General features: G+C 47.3%; 1 protein-coding gene across 3 annotated transcripts in view; it reads left to right on the top strand.

The window, feature by feature from the left end:
* Nucleotides 1-16,509, top strand: part of GLB1L (galactosidase beta 1 like) — a 390,615-nt gene that overhangs the window by 71,072 nt on the left and 303,034 nt on the right. For all 3 annotated transcript variants that reach the window (XM_033946517.1, XM_033946520.1, XM_033946519.1), the window contains exon 3: nt 3,631-3,762. In XM_033946517.1, coding sequence (XP_033802408.1) covers nt 3,712-3,762 — 51 coding nt within the window. In that variant the 5' untranslated portion in view covers nt 3,631-3,711. The remainder of the gene's footprint in view (nt 1-3,630; nt 3,763-16,509) is intronic.

Consider the following 16,509-nt stretch of genomic DNA (forward strand, 5'->3'; position numbering starts at 1 on the left):
CATTTGAACCAATGTCTTCTGCTCATTTTAAATATCTCACTTCGACAGTGGTATTTCACTTCAATCAAAAGATTGTGCTTCCAGTTTTCTTTCCAAAACTTCATTCTCATCCTGGTGCAACAGCTCTTCATACCTTGGTCTGCAAATGAGCCTTGGCTTATTACTTGCAAAGGACTCAGTCTCACAGAACACCTACCTCCTCAACTGTTCATCTCCTTTGATCCTAACAGATTGGGCCACCTATATCCAAAAGAACTATTTCCACATGGCTGGCAGCATGCATTTCATTTTGCTATGCTCAGGCTGGGCTGCAACTTGGAGATCGTGTAACAGCACATAAGGTCTGAGCTATGGCAGCTTCAGTTGCATTATTGCGTTCCACTCCCATTGATGAAATCTGCAAAGCAGCTACTTGGTCCCCTCTCATTACTGTCTGGAATCCTATTCCAGATGGGATGGTCACTTTGGCCAAACAGTGTTACAAAATTAATTCTCTTAATGGCCAACTCTCCCTCCATCCCATTGCAGTAAGCTAGGGAATCCTACATGAGAGAATATGCCTCCTGCTTGTCCTAGGATAAAGCACAGTTACTTACCATAACAGATGTTATCCGGGGACAGCAAGCAGATATTCTCACATCCCACCCTCCTCCCCTGGTTGGCTTCTTAGCTTGTTTACGGAACTGAGGTACCTGAAGCCTCTGGGCAGGAAGGCAGTTGTGTTTGCACAGTGCGGAGAGTTGCGAGCACTTTAAAAAATGTAACGTGAAAGTTCACTTTCAGACTGTCCGTACCAGTCTCTGTGGATGGCGTCACCCATATGTGAATATCTGCCTGCTATCCCTGGATAATACCGGTTACGGTAAGTGACTGTGCTATCTTGCTGATGGCATGTTTTTGGTTTGTGCTTGTTGCACACAGCGGGTTTGTTCCATGTTGTCATACGTTCCTGCTTGTGTTCCATGTTAGCAGTTTATTAATTGTGTTTTGTATTTCTTGCAGAGCTGAACTTTCTTGTGTTGGTAGGGAAGTTCCCCTTACCCCTTTGATATATATGCCTTGTTCCAGTAAGATTAGTTGGCTTTTGGAATGAACTGAAGGGGGCTCTGTGTCTACTGTACTCCACTCCAAAAGCATGTCGTTTCAAGAGTTCTTTGGAAAAGACACTTGCTTTTCAAGTTGGAAAAACAAATTCTTTTTTTTTTTTTAATAAATCTTTATACATTTTTACGTCTTACAACAAGTGTATCAATAATTGACAATTGAAATTAAATACATCATATTTAACATTAATATATAAAATTTTACCCCTTCCCTTCTACCCCTACCATAACATATACTATCAAATATAAACTATAAAATATTCTTTTCAATGAACCAAACATTTAATAAAATTCAGAATTCCCCCCTTCCTATCCTTCACTAGTGTTGTATTTATAATGGAAAAATGGTATCTATTCATTACAATAATTTGTCAATGGCCCCCATATCTCTTTAAATTTTTTATAATTCCCTTTTTGTACGGCTATTGTTCTCTCCATCTTATAGATGTGACACAACGAATTCCACCAAAAACTGTAATTAAGTCTACTCCAATTTTTCCAATTATTTGTGATATGTAACAAATTCTTGGATGAGTTCTTTGATTGCTCAAATACAATCTTATTATGTACTAGCTGATGCCCCGGCGTTGCACGGGTATTTAATTATAGTAATAACACTGTAAATGGATTCAAATAAAGATACTTTATAGTGGTGAATGAAATTATTTTTTTACAGCTTAATAAAAAGTACAATATGCAAATTATAATGTGAAATATTTGACAAAATGAATACAATACAACTAACGCAAAACGTGATTATAAACAACATTTTTAGTTTCACCTCCAGGAGCAAGAACATATAAATTGTTGGGTGAACCCACCCTTGAGGAAGAAACATAGAGTTGTGGGCCGAGAGACCCCCAGAACATATCCCCCCGGTAGTGAGGGATCAGCATACCAAGTTTAGTTAAAATCGGTCAAGCCGTTTTTGAATTACAGTGAGAATGGCAGCATTTTACATTTTTTCCACTGACATGAATGGGTGATATCTGATTTTCTGTTTGTAGCTCCGCCCACGTGTGCAGGTGGGCCACGAGACCCCCAGAACATATCAGCCCAGGTAGTGAGGGATCTGCATACCAAGTTTCGATCAAATCGGTCAAGCCGATTTTGAATTACAGTGAGAATGGCAGGTTTTTACATTTTTTCCATTGACATGAATGGGTGAAATATGATTTTCTGTTTGTAGCTCTGCCCACGTGTGCAGGTGGGCCGCGAGACCCCCAGAACATATCACCCCAGGTAGTGAGGGATCTGCATACCAAGTTTCGTTCAAATCGGTCAAGCCGTTTTTGAATTACTGTGAGAATGGCAGCTTTTTACATTTTTTCCATTGACATGAATGGGTGAAATCTGATTTTATGTTTGTAGCTCCGCCCACGTGTGCAGGTGGGCCGCGAGACCCCCAGAACATATCACCCCAGGTAGTGAGGGATCTGCATACCAAGTTTCGTTCAAATCGGTCAAGCCGTTTTTGAATTACTGTGAGAATGGCAGCTTTTTACTTTTTTTCCATTGACATGAATGGGTGAAATCTGATGTTCTGTTTGTAGCTCCTCCCACATGTGCAGGTGGGCCGCGAGACCCCCAGAACATATCACCCCAGGTAGTTGGAATTACTGTGAGAATGGCAGCTTTTTACATTTTTTCCATTGACATGAATGGGTGAAATCTGATTTTATGTTTGTAGCTCCGCCCACGTGTGCAGGTGGGCCGCGAGACCCCCAGAACATATCATCCCAGGTAGTTGGAATTACTGTGAGAATGGCAGCTTTTTACATTTTTTTCCATTGACATGAATGGGTGAAATCTGATTTTATGTTTGTAGCTCCGCCCACGTGTGCAGGTGGGCCGCGAGACCCCCAGAACATATCATCCCAGGTAGTGAGGGATCTGCATACCAAGTTTCGTTCAAATCGGTCAAGCCGTTTTTGCGTGATCGCGGCACATACACACACACATACATACCTCCGATTTTATATATATATATATATAGATTTAGAAAGTCGATGAAAACTTAGCTGTTTGAAAGATTTGTATGCTAATTTTATTGTTATATTCTCTGACTTTGTATTTTCATTGAAATATATTCACTGAAATGTAAGTTCTCTTGATGTGAACCACCCAGAACTATTGGTTGGGCGGTATATAAAAAATAAAATTATTATTATTATGGCTCAGTTAAGTGGAGGAGCACATGCAGGAAAAGTTTGGATTTCTACAAGATCCGGTTCGCAGGCTGGGATTGAACACCTGTGGTACAAAATCCTCTGGGGACTAACAGAAAGAAGATTATTAAAAGTAAGAACCTAATCTTCCAATATTATTTATTAAAGATATTATTTTTCAGTACTGTACAATGAAGAAATTTTGACTGAGAGTAATGCAAAATGTGAAACTGATCCAAAAACTCTGTTAAATGAAGTGACTAATCCTTTCATCATTTTGAGAAGCTAAGAGCATGAATCACAAATGCATAACATTAGTATTCTTTAAAAAAACGGTCTGCTAATTTTTTTTTTTCCAGATATCACATGATATAACTTCCTTTGTTGCAAGAGCAGAGAGGAGGCCAAACCAGGTGAGAAGAGCTGCACCAGTAGCACTCATGGACTGGAAGCTGCGACTCCTGCTGCTCCATTGTTTCCTGTCATTCACAGTGAGTGAGGCTTTCAGCTTCAGAGAGCAGGCAGGCTGTAAAGAACAGTTATTTATGTCATGTACTGTACATTTGGAGTGTTGGAGTGGCCTAGTGGTTGGAGCAGCTGCCTCAGCACCCTGAGGTCGTGAGTTCAATTCCCACTACAGCCCACTTAATTGCCCTAGGTACAAAATCAGTACCTGCCTAAAATATGTAAACTGCTTTGATTGTAATCACACAGAAAAAGCAGTATGTCAAGTCCCGTTAGGCAGTTAAGTCCAAGCATTTCCTGAAAGGGATGCTGTGGATAGACTATTGTTAGACTAAGTACCAAGAAAAGAGAACAAGAGGCTCTGGAAAACACTGTGTAGAGTTGGACATGAGGAAGATCAAGTAACATAGTAGATGATGGCAGATAACGACCCGAATGGTCCATCCAGTCTGCCCAACCTGATTCAATTTAAATTTTTTTTTATTTTTTCTTCTTAGCTATTTCTGGGCAAGAATCCAAAGCTCTACCCAGTACTGTACTTGGGTTCCTACTGCTGAAATCTCCGTTAAAACCTACTCCAGCCCATCTACACCCTCTCAGCCAATCCTCCACCAAACAGCCATATATAGACACAGACCGTGCAAGTCTGCCCAGTACTGGCCTCAGTTCAATTTTTAATATTATTTTCTGATTCTAGATCTTCTGCATTCATCCCACGCTTCTTTGAACTCAGTCACCATTTTCCTCTCTACTACCTCTCTTGGGAGCGCATTCCAGGCATCCACCACCCTCTCCGTAAAGTAGAAATATCCCAGGACAAGCAGGCAGTATATTCTCACATGTGGGCAGTATATTCTCACATTTGGGTGACGTCATCTACGGAGCCCCGACGCGGACAGCTTTTCAAGCAAACTTGATTGAAGATTCAAGTTTGCTGTGCTGCACCACGCATGTGTGCCTTCCTGCTCCACTAGAGGGCGCATCCCCTCCTCGTGGTCTCCAGTTCGTTTCTTTCCGCGGAGCCACAAAGTCCTGTACTTTTAGGTCTCTGCCCAAAGTGCCTTCTAGCACCGCGGCTTTCTTATTTTTCCTCCGGAGAGTCACTGTGCGCGTGTGTTTCATTGTGTTTATTGTTTTTTTCTCTTTCGCAAATTTTTTGACTGCCCGGGGGCTCCCGGGTTGTCGCGGCCGCGTTGCCTCGTTGGCCGCGGCCTGCTCTGTTGCTTATGTCCCGGCCCTTGTCCGCTTATGTCCCAGCGGCTTCTCTCGCTCACAGACCCGCATCGTTGGTGCATCGTTGGTGTTTGGGGGCTGATCATCCCACCGAGTCCTGCCCCCGGTGTGTTACTTTTCAGCACCGGGCCCTCCGTTGGCGTAAGGCCCGTATGACGGACCTTTTTGCGGTCGACCAGCCTCGGCTTCGGCCCATGCCTTGACCTCGGCCTCGGGTACCCCGGCCCCGCCCCGAAACTCGGCCCCGAAGGCCTCGGGTCTGATGAAGTCCTCGGCTCTGGGTAAGTCCCCTCTTCCTCCAACAGGTTCCACACCAGCGAAGAGGCCAGCCTCGGGGATGCCGGCCGGGCATGGTGGGAGTTCCTTGCCTGTGGCTCCGACGAAGTCCTCTAAGCCTTCGGGACGTGCCTCCACCACAAGGGAATACTCTGTATCGAGGTCGCCCTCGGTGGAGTGCACTGCGGCCTCGGACATGCCGTCGATGCTGTCCGTGCCAGTCTTTCAGGACATGCTCCGGGCGATGATCTCGTCGGAGCTGTCCACTGCGCTGGCCCATCTTCACCCGGCCCCGACCTTGCGTGCGCCGGACCAGCCTGAGCCTCGCATCGAGGCGCCTGGGGGCAAGGTGCGCCGGTCTCGGCGCCTATCGTCATCCTCGGACTCCTTGCCCCGGGCCTCGAGGCGTTCTTCCCCTGCGGGGCTTTGCGGGGCAAAGCATCGCTCGAGGCACGCTGAGACCTCGGGCAGGGGTTCTAAGAAGGCCCAAAGTTCCCCTCCGAAGCGGGGTCGCTCCCCGACTTCTCGGGCTGGAGGACCGCTGAAGGTTACGGAGTTGTCTCTGTCTAACCCTCGGCTCTTACTCACTCCCCTTCAGTCCGGGGCTCCGGTCCGAGGCTCGAGGCTTTTGCCGAGGGAGTTCGGGGACCGGTCTCCGACCCGTCATCGGTCGGTGTCACGTAACCCGGCGGTGTCTCCGAGGGGCTCCTCGAAGTGACATAGGTCCTCGACCCCAGAGCGCTCTTTGTGTGCTTCCTGGGGTTCTGAGCGCGTTACGGAGCGGGAGCTTCGTTACTCTAGAGAGGCTTCCCCGTATTTTTCTGCACCGAGGCAGTCTCGCTCGGCGGCGTCGCTTGAGGCTCGGGGAACGTCCCGGCCGTCCTTTACCAAATTTGTCCAGGACATGGGTCGGGCGCTTGACCTGGACCTCCAATCGGACTCTAGGTATTCCAAGGAGTATCTGGCGGAGCTGGATATGCCTTCTCCGCCTAGAGAGTCCCTCAGGCTGCCGTTGAACCCTGTACTCTGGCAAACCTTTATCAGGAACCTCGAGACTCCCTATATGGTGACGGCTGTCCCCTCTAAGATGGAGTCGAAATATCGCACGGTTCCTTGTCCGAGGTTCGAGCACCCGCAACTGTCCCACCAGTCGTTGCTGGTGGAATCGTCCTTGAAAAAGTCTCACCCCTCCCGTGTCTCTGCGGCGGTCCCTCCGGGTCGTGAGGGCAGGACCTTAGATAGGTTCGGCCGCAGGCTTTATCAGAACTCCATGATGGCCTCTAGGGTGCTGAACTACGCCTTTACCTTCACGTCCTATTTTAAGCATCTGATTGGACTGTTGGCGGATTTCCAGGCGGACTTGCCAGCCTCCCGCCGGGGTGCGTTTGGCCTGCTCCTGGAGGATTTTTCCACTTTGTGGCTCCATCTGTTTCATGAGGCATGCGACGGATTTGAGCCTTCGTCCAGGGTCTCCGCCTTTGCAGTGGCCATGTGTCGGCTGGCTTGGCTGCGCCTGGTCGACATGGATCCAAATTTGCAAGATCGGTTGGTGAACCTCCCCTGTGTAGGCAAGGAGTTGTTCGATGACACCATTGAGGCGGCTACGAAGCACCTTTCGGAGCATGAGAAGTCGTTTGCTTCATTGGTCAGACCAAAGCCGAAGCCGTCCTCGTCGAGACCCTTCCGGGCCCCTCCGCGCCGCTATCCGCAGAAGTCTACGCCGGCGTTTTCTCGGCCTCCGCCTAGGCATCAGCCTTGCCCAAGTCCCAACCAGCCGCCGCTGCCAAGCCGTCCCAGTCTTTTTGACGGGGTGAGCGGATGGGGGTGGGCCCCCTCCGCACAAATGTCAGGCCTTCTTCCCATCAGGGGCCGTCTCAGAGCCCTTTACCCTCGTTGGGCAGCCCTTACATCAGACGCATGGGTCCTGGGCGTGATATCCTCAGGTTACTCTTTCAACTTTCGGGAGCTTCCTCCCGACAGTCCCCCAAGCGCGTGTACTCCCAATCGTGCACAGTTGTCCCTCCTTCTCTCGGAGGCCCGAGATCTTCTTTGCCTGCGGGCGGTGGAAGTGGTCCCTCCTGGTCAACGGGGGCGGGGTTTTTACTCCCGTTACTTCTTGGTCCCGAAAAAGACAGGGGACCTGCGCCCGATTCTGGACTTGAAACACCTCAACAAATACCTTGTGCGGGTAAAGTTTCCGATGCTTTCCCTTCCGATTCTTTATCCCTTGCTGGACGAGGGGGATTGGCTCTGCTCCCTCGATCTGAAGGAGGCCTACACGCATGTTCCGGTGCATCCTGCTTATCGCCGGTTTCTGTGTTTTCAGGTGGGAGAGTACCATCTGCAATATTGGGTCCTCCCCTTTGGTCTGGCCTCATCCCCTCGAGTCTTCACGAAGTGTCTCGTGGTGGTCGCTGCCGCCTTGCGGTCCCAGGGTCTTCAGGTATTTCCCTACCTGGAGGACTGGTTGATCAAGGCGCCGTCCAGGGAGGGGGTTATCTCAGCGACCCGACAGACTATTATCTTCCTTCAGGGTTTGGGATTTGAGATAAACTTTCCAAAATCCCAGCTGTGCCCCTCTCAGTCCTTGCAGTTCATCGGGGCCGTGCTTCCTTCCTCCTCCTCGATTGGAGGCGCTGGTCAGTCTGAGTCAGCAGGTTTCGCTGCGGGCCTCGGTCTCGGCGAAATGCATGATGGCTCTGCTGGGTCATATGGCTTCTACCGTCCATGTCACACCGTTCGCGCGACTACATCTGCAGATACCTCAGTGGACGTTGGCCTCTCAGTGGCGTCAGGACCGGGACCCGATATCCGGTCCCGTGAGGTGACTCCTTATTTGAGACGATCGCTCCGTTGGTGGGCCAACTCTTCCAATCTTTCCAGGGGTTTGCTCTTTCTTGCCCCTCCGCACCACAAGGTCCTGACCATGAACTCTTCGGAATACGCTTGGGGGGCTCATCTGGACGGGCTACACACTCAGGGGATGTGGTCAGCGGAGGACCGTCGCTGTCACATCAACGTCTTGGAACTTTGAGCCATTTATCTAGCAGCTGTGGCCTTCCGGCACCTACTTCACGACCGGGTGGTGAACGTCCATATGGACAATCAGGTGGCGATGTATTATGTAAACAAGCAACGGGGTACGGGGTCCTGGTCCCTGTGTCAGGAGGCTCTTCGTCTCTGGGAGTGGGCGATTTCCCAAAACATCTTCCTTCGAGCGGTTTACATTCAGGGGGAGCGGAACTGTCTGGCGGACAAGCTCAGCCGCCTTCTACAGCTGCAAGAGTGGTCGCTGCACTCTCGGGTCTTGCGACAGGTGTTCGAGCGGTGGGGGACACCTCAGATAGATCTGTTCGCCTCCCCCGTCAATCACAAACTGCCTCTCTTTTGTTCCCGGATGTATTCCCCGGATCGTCTCGAGGCCGACGCCTTCCTCCTCGATTGGAAGGGGAAGTTCCTCTACGCGTTTCCGCCTTTTCCTCTGATCCTGCGGACGCTTGTACATATCAAGTCTGCGCGAGCCACTCTGATCCTGATTGCTCCTCGGTGGCCTCGCCAGCCTTAGTTCTCCCTACTTCTTCAACTCAGCGTCAGGGAACCTCTGCTTCTACCTGTTTTTCCCTCTCTGCTATCTCAGAGTCGGGGTTCGCTTTTACATTCCAATCTTCAGTCTCTACATCTGACTGCTTGGTTCCTTTCCCCCTGACTTCTCTTCCTTTGTCTCAGTCAGTCAGGGAGGTGTTGGAGGCTTCTCGTAAAGTCTCAACTAGACTCTGCTACTCTCAGATGTAGACAAGATTCTCGTCCTGGTGTTCGTCTCATCATCTCGACCCTGTGTCGGTTCCTGTGTCTTCGGTTCTGGAGTATTTGCTTTATTTGTCTCATTCCGGTCTGAAGACAACTTCTATTCGGGTGCATCTTAGTGCGATTGCTGCCTTCCATCAGCAACTTGACGGGAAGTCCCTTTCCCTTCATCCTTTGGTTTCTCGTTTCATGAGGGGTCTCTTGAATGTCCATCCTCCTCTCAAGCCTCCCCCTGTGGTTTGGGATCTTAATGTGGTTCTGGCTCAACTTATGAAACCTCCGTTTGAGCCTATGGATAAGTGTCATCTCAAATTCCTCACTTGGAAGGTGATCTTCTTGCTTGCACTCACTTCTGCTCGAAGAGTTAGTGAGCTGCAGGCATTGGTGGCGGACCCGCCTTTTACTGAATTCCATCATGACAAGGTGGTTCTCCGCACTCATCCTAAGTTTTGCCTAAGGTGGTGTCTGATTTTCATCTCAATCAGTCCATTGTTCTGCCGGTGTTTTTTCCCAAGCCCCACTCTCATCCTGGCGAGGTGGCGCTTCACACACTTGACTGTAAGAGGGCGTTAGCTTTTTATCTTCAACGCACTCAGTCTCATCGGACGGTTCCTCAATTGTTTTTGTCCTTCGACCCTAATCGGTTGGGACGCCCAGTTTCCAAGCGCACCTTGTCCAACTAGTTAGCTGCTTGTATTTCTTTTTGCTACGCTCAGGCTGGTCTCGCACTGCATGGTCGAGTAATGGGACATAGGGTCCGAGCGATGGCAGCTTCTGTAGCTTTCCTCAGGTCAACGCCTATTGAGGAGATTTGCAAGGCTGCCACTTGGTCTTCGGTTCATACTTTCACCTCCCACTACTGTCTGGATACTCTGTCCAGGAGCGATGGCCGTTTTGGCCAGTCGGTTTTGCGTAATCTGTTTTCTTGAATTGCCAACTTCCCTCCGTCCCTTTTTAGTTAGCTTGGAGGTCACCCACATGTGAGAATATACTGCCTGCTTGTCCTGGGATAAAGCACAGTTACTTACCGTAACAGGTGTTATCCAGGGACAGCAGGCAGATATTCTCACAACCTGCCCTCCTCCCCGAGGTTGGCTTCTTTGCTGGTTATGTGAACTGGAGACCACGAGGAGGGGATGCGCCCTCTAGTGGAGCAGGAAGGCACACATGCGTGGTGCAGCACAGCAAACTTGAATCTTCAATCAAGTTTGCTTGAAAAGCTGTCCGCGTCGGGGCTCCGTAGATGACGTCTCCCACATGTGAGAATATCTGCCTGCTGTCCCTGGATAACACCTGTTACGGTAAGTAATTGTGCTTTTCCTAACATTGCCTTTGAATCTACCACCTCTCATCCTCAAATTATGTTCTCCGGTTTTACCATTTTCCTTTCTCTGGAAAAGATTTTGTTCTATGTTAATACCCTTCAAGTATTTGAACGTCTGAATCATATCTCCCCTGTCTCTCCTTTCCTCTAGGGTATACATATTCAGGGCTTCCAGTCTCTCATACGTCTTCTGGCGCAAGCCTCCTATCATTTTCGTTGCCCTCCTCTGGACCGCTTCAAGTCTTCTTACGTCCTTTGCCTTCTTATGTCCTTTGTCAGTTTTGTCTCCAAAACTGAACACAATACTCCAAGTGGGGCCTTACCAATGACCTTTACAGGGGCATCAACACCTTCTTCCTTCTACTGGCTACGCCTCTCTTTATACAGCCCAGCATCCTTCTGACTTATCACACTGTTTTTTCGCCTTTAGATCTTCAGACACTGTCACCCCAAGGTCCTCTCCCTGTCTGTGCATATCAGCTTCTCTCCTCCCAGCATATACGGTTCCTTCCGATTATTAATCCCCAAATGCATTACTCTGCATTTCTTTGCATTGAATTTTAGTTGCCAGGCATTAGACCATTCCTCTAACTTTTGCAGATCCTTTTTCATATTTTCCACTCTCTCTTCGGTGTCTACTGTGTTACAAATCTTGGTATCATCTGCAAAAAGGCACACTTTTCCTTCTAACCCTTCAGCAATGTCACTCACAAACATATTGAACAGGATTGGCCCTAGCACTGAACCCTGAGAGACTCCACTACTCACCTTTCCTTCCTCCGAGCGACTTCCATTAACCACCACCCTCTGGCGTCTGTCCGACAGCCAGTTTTTAATCCAGTTCACCACTTTGGGTCCTAACTTCAGCCCTTCAAGTTTGTTCAACAGCCTCCTATGAGGAACCATATCAAAGGCTTTGCTGAAATCTAAGTAAATTACATCTAACATATGTCCTCAATCCTCCTCAATCCAGCTCTCTGGTCACCCAATCAATTCAATGAGGTTCGTTTGACACGATTTACCTTTTGTAAAGCCATGTTGCCTCGGATCCTGTAACCCCGAAGTGGATGCGAACTACGGCGGAGGGGGATTGTGTGCGAGGGGCTGCTCTGGAATGAAAAGTGAAACCGATTATGAGAGGAGAATATTCTGGAAGGAATGACACTGAAAATGTTGGGTTACTCAGCTGGAGAGTGGTGATACTGAAAAGTCAGTGATACTATGGGTGGGGGGGAGGGAGCAAGAATGCTTGGTGTGTCCTTTTAGCCCAACTGACCTGGGTGGGAGGAGGAGTAGGTTGGGATCAATAAAGTTTTGTATGTTGGTTTCTTTTTGCACTCTGTATATGTTATCAAACTGAACTATGTTGATAATTATTTAATAGACGTGGCCACTGAGCTGATTGCAACAAGGGAATATTCCTGCCGTGATCTGTTGAGCGGCTGCAGCTGCAGCAGGGAACCCCACCCCTGAGATTATCCACAGGAGGAGGGATGCCCATTCTCTCCTGCCACCTCCCTTCCCCAGACTGTCCATGGCAGGGGCGGTTTTCACTCCCTCCTGCTGCCACCCCTGAACCCCCCTTCGAAATCCCCCTGGTAGGAGGGATGCCCACTCCCTCCTTCCGGAACCCCCGAAGGAACCCCCCTAACTTTGATAGGCAGGAGGGACCCCCTCCAAACCCATGACCTCCCTCCCATCAACGACACCCCCGAACCTTTTGTAGTACAGCCGGCCGGAGGGAGGCCTACTTCCTCCAGCCGGCAGAATCTCCTCATCACAATGGCGAGCCTTCCACTTCCTGGTGCATCCTGATCAATTTCTTTGACTGAGTAACCAGAGATTTGGATAGAGAGACTGCGCTAGATGTAGTGTATTTAGATTTTAGCAAAGCTTTTGACAGTGTTCCACACAGACGTCTAATAAATAAACTGACTGCCCTCGGGATGGGTCCCAAAGTAACGGACTGGGTCAAGAACTGGTTGAGTGGAAGGCAACAGAGGGTAGTGATCAATGGAGATCGCTCTGAGGAAAGGGATGTTACCAGTGGTGTGCCTCAAGGTTCTTTTCTTGGGCCTGTTTTTTTTAACATTTTTATAAATGATATTGCTAAAGGGTTGTCAGGTAAGATTGGCCTCTTTGCGGATGATACCAAAATCTGCAATAGAATAGATATGCCTGGATGGTGTGAATAACATGAAGTCCGACCTGGCGAAGCTTGAAGAATAGTCTGAAATTTAGCAGCTAAAATTTAATGCTAAGAAATGCAGGGTTATTCTTTTGGGCTGCAATAACCCAAAGGAATGGTACAGTTTAGGGGGTGAAGAACTTATGTGCGTGACAGAAGAGCAAGGCTTGGGTGTGACTGTATGTGATGATCTTAAGGTGGCCAAACAGGTTGAAAAGGTGACGCCGAAAGCTAGAAGGATGCTTGGGTGCCTAGGAAGAGGTATGGCCAGTAGGAAAAAGGAGGTATTGATACCCTTGTATAAGACTAGTGAGACCTTATTTAGAATATTGTGTACAATTATAGAGACCGCACCTTCAAAAAGATATAAAAGGATGGAGTCGGTCCAGAGAAAGGCTACTAAAATGGTGCATGGTCTTTGTCATAAGGCATATGGGGACAGTCCTAAAGATCTCAATATGTATACTATGGAGGAAAGGCAGGAGAGGGGAGATATGATAGAGACGATTAAATACCTATGTGGCATAAATGACATGAGATGAGTCTTTTTAATTTGAAAGGAAGCTCTGGAATGAGAGGGGATAGGATGAAGTTAAGAGGTGATAGGGTCAGGAGTAATCTAAGGAATTTTATTTATTTTTTTTAATAATTTTGTTTTATTGAAAATTTTTCAGAAGCATACAAATACACCAAGCACAGTAACACGATGTTGTAACATAAAGAAATATTTTTTAACGGATAGGGTGGTAGATGCGTAGAAATGGTGGAGATAAAGACTGTGGGGCTCATAATTGAAAGAGAAAAACGTCCAAAAACCAGCCTAAGTCGGCACTTGGACAAACATTGTCCAAATACGGCCAAGTGCCGATAATAAAACAGGTTTTGGACATATTTCTAAACGACCTAGGCCTTCGTAGTGACGTGAACTACCAAAGCTAAATGGGGCGTTTCAGGAGGAGTGTTGAGGGCAGGAGTTGGGCTGGCTTAGACTTAGTTGTACAGCATGTATAACCGAAAAGTTATACAGCCCAGGATCGACGGAACTTAGACGTTGTGACTTAGACCATTTAAAACATGGTCTTAGTCACAAAAAAACACCTAAAGTCACCAGATAAGCACTGCAAACACATAAAACAGACTCCCACACACTACCCCAGTGATCACCGACACCCCCCCAACCCCATAAAAATCGTAATCACACCTTTAAAATTCAGCCTCCAGACCATCATCACCTGGCATCCTGGCATAGGAAAGCCTAGTTGTCTAGCACAGAGGTGGCTTAAGCCATCTTGGGGGTGGGTTAGGGACTCATGGAGAGGAGGACCCATGCCCATAAGCCTCTGTAATCACTGCATTGATACTTAAACATGTGCACTCCCCTATACACCCCAAAACTCTTTTTTACTGGCATATAAGTGGCTTCTGCAGCCATAAGGGCTATTAGGGTGGTAGATAAGTGGGTCTAGGGAGCTGTAGTGAGGAGAAGACATGGCACCCTTTTGTGAAGTTCACAGCAGTGTCCTGTAAGGTACCCCACTATTTAGGTGCCATGTCTTGGTGTTCAGTCCATGACTTTGCAGACCCCTCCCATGTCCAACAGGGCTTTTTCTAGGTGTTTTTGACTTGGACGAAAATGTGGTATAAAGATGGACGATTTAGTGACTTGGACGATCAGATCGGCAGGACGTATAATTAGATGATTTTCGAAAGAAATAAATTTTGGACGTATTTTTCAAAAATGTGTCCTAGGCTGTTTTTTACTTTGGATAACTTGAGACTTAGACAAAAATCGACTTAGACGTTCCTTTCAATTATGCCCCTCCAAGTCTGAATTCAAGAAAACGTGGGACAGGCACTTGGAATCTCTTAGGGAGAGGAGGATATAATGTATGCTTCGGATGGGCAGAATGAATGGGTCATTTGGCCTTTATCTGCCATCATGTTTCTATGTTTCTAAACAAGGAGGCACAGGGTATCATCCACACTACTAGGAAATGATACAAATATGGACCTGGGCAATTACAACATATTCCTCAAAGCAGTTTATTTGGTAGGTAAACAGAACTACTTAGCAGAGAAGCTGAGCAGACTCCCTCAACCTCACGAGTGGTCTCTCAACACACCTTTCTTGTGGCAGATCTTCTTGGATTGGGAGACCCTTGAAATAGACCTCTTTACTTTCCACCACAACAAAAAACTTATGCTCTTCTACTCCAGACTCTACTCCCAGTCGTCTGGAGACAGATTGTCCAACTGATGGGACAATACCTCTAGTCAGGAAGACTGTACTGAAATCATCATGATTTTCATTGTGCCTTGATGGCCACGTCAGCCATGGTTTCCTCTCCTACAGCTCAGTGTTTGGGAACCCATCACACTTCAGTTGTTTCCAACATTACCAAATGAAAGAAACCAAGAGAGAGAGAGAGACATCTGGCGAAAGCGCAGGCAAAAGAGTAAATGGTAGAAATATAAAAAAGGGAGACAAAATGTTTTCAGGTACATTAGTGAAAGAAGGAAGATGAAAACTGGAATTGTAAGACTGAAAGAAGCTATGAACAACTATGTGGAGAGTGATGAGGAAAAAGCAAATGTGCTAAATAAATACTTCTGTGTTCACAGAAGAAAATCCTGGAGAAGAACTGCGACTGGCTAGCAAAATTGCACATGAGAATAGCGTGGATACTGCAGTGTTCATGGAAGAAAGTGTTTATGAACAACTTGAAAAATTGAAGGTGGACAAAGCCATGGGATCAGACAGCATCCATCCCAGGATATTGAGGGAGGTCAGAGAGTTTCTGGAGATACAGTTTTTCATAGGAGGCTCTTGAACAAACATGACCACCTGAAGTTAGGGCCCAGAGTGGTGAACTGGATTAGAAACTGGTTGATGGACAGAGGCCAGAGGGTGGTAATTAATGGAAGTCACTGAGAGGAAGGAAAGGTGAGTACATATCCTCCATATCCGCGGTTTCCGTATGTGTGGATTTGCTTATTCGCAATTTTTTTGGCTGCTGACTCCACTCCCCCACATCATCATTAAAGTTCTTTTTCCTTTTACTGTACCGATAAAAAAGTGTATCGTTTGCCATTCACTCTGAAAATTGTAACATAGTAACATAGTAGATGACAGCAGATAAAGACCCGAATGGTCCATCCAGTCTGCCCAACTTGATTCAATTTAAATTTTTTTATTTTTTTTTTCTTAGCTCTTTCTGGGCAAGAATCCAAAGCTCTACCCGGTACTGTGCTTGGGTTCCAACTTCCAAAATCTCTGTTAAAACCTACTCCAGCCCATCTACATCCTCCCAGCCACTGAAGCCCTCCCCCAGCCCATCCCCCCAACAAATTGCTGCTTCCATGCTTTCTCCCACAAATTCACTGCTTCCCTGCTTCTCATTGTGCACTGAGAAAAATGCTGCTTCTTCCCTGCATGCATGGAGAAAATCACTAGGAATCGCTGCTTGCCTGCTATTTGCCCTAAATTCTCTTTGAATTGCTGGGAATTGCTGCTTGCCTGCTCCACGCTCTGAAATCGCTGCTTATTTTAAAAACCTCGAATAACAATAGAAAAGTTATTCGCAGTTTCAATAATAAAAATGACGTTTTCTAAAAACCGCGAATAACATATAAAAAGTTATTCACGGTTTTTCCATATTTGCTCCTATTGTCTGCCCACATCCCCCGCAAATATGGAGGGAGAAGTGTAGTAGAATACCACAAGGATCAGTGTTGGGACCAATTCTGTTCAAAGTATTTGTGAGCAACATTGCTGAAGGGTTTGAAGGTAAGGTTTGCCTTTTTGTGGATGATACCAAGATATGTAACAGAGTGGACACCCCAGAGGGAGTAGAATACATGAAAAAGGATCTGCAAGTTAATTTGGGGGTGCAGATGGAACAATTTTGGGTTGGGCAGCAGCCTTGCCGGGATTGGATATGGGGGTAT

Source organism: Geotrypetes seraphini, chromosome 5 (genome assembly GCF_902459505.1).
Source record: "Geotrypetes seraphini chromosome 5, aGeoSer1.1, whole genome shotgun sequence".
In the NCBI taxonomy this organism is placed as follows: domain Eukaryota; kingdom Metazoa; phylum Chordata; class Amphibia; order Gymnophiona; family Dermophiidae; genus Geotrypetes; species Geotrypetes seraphini.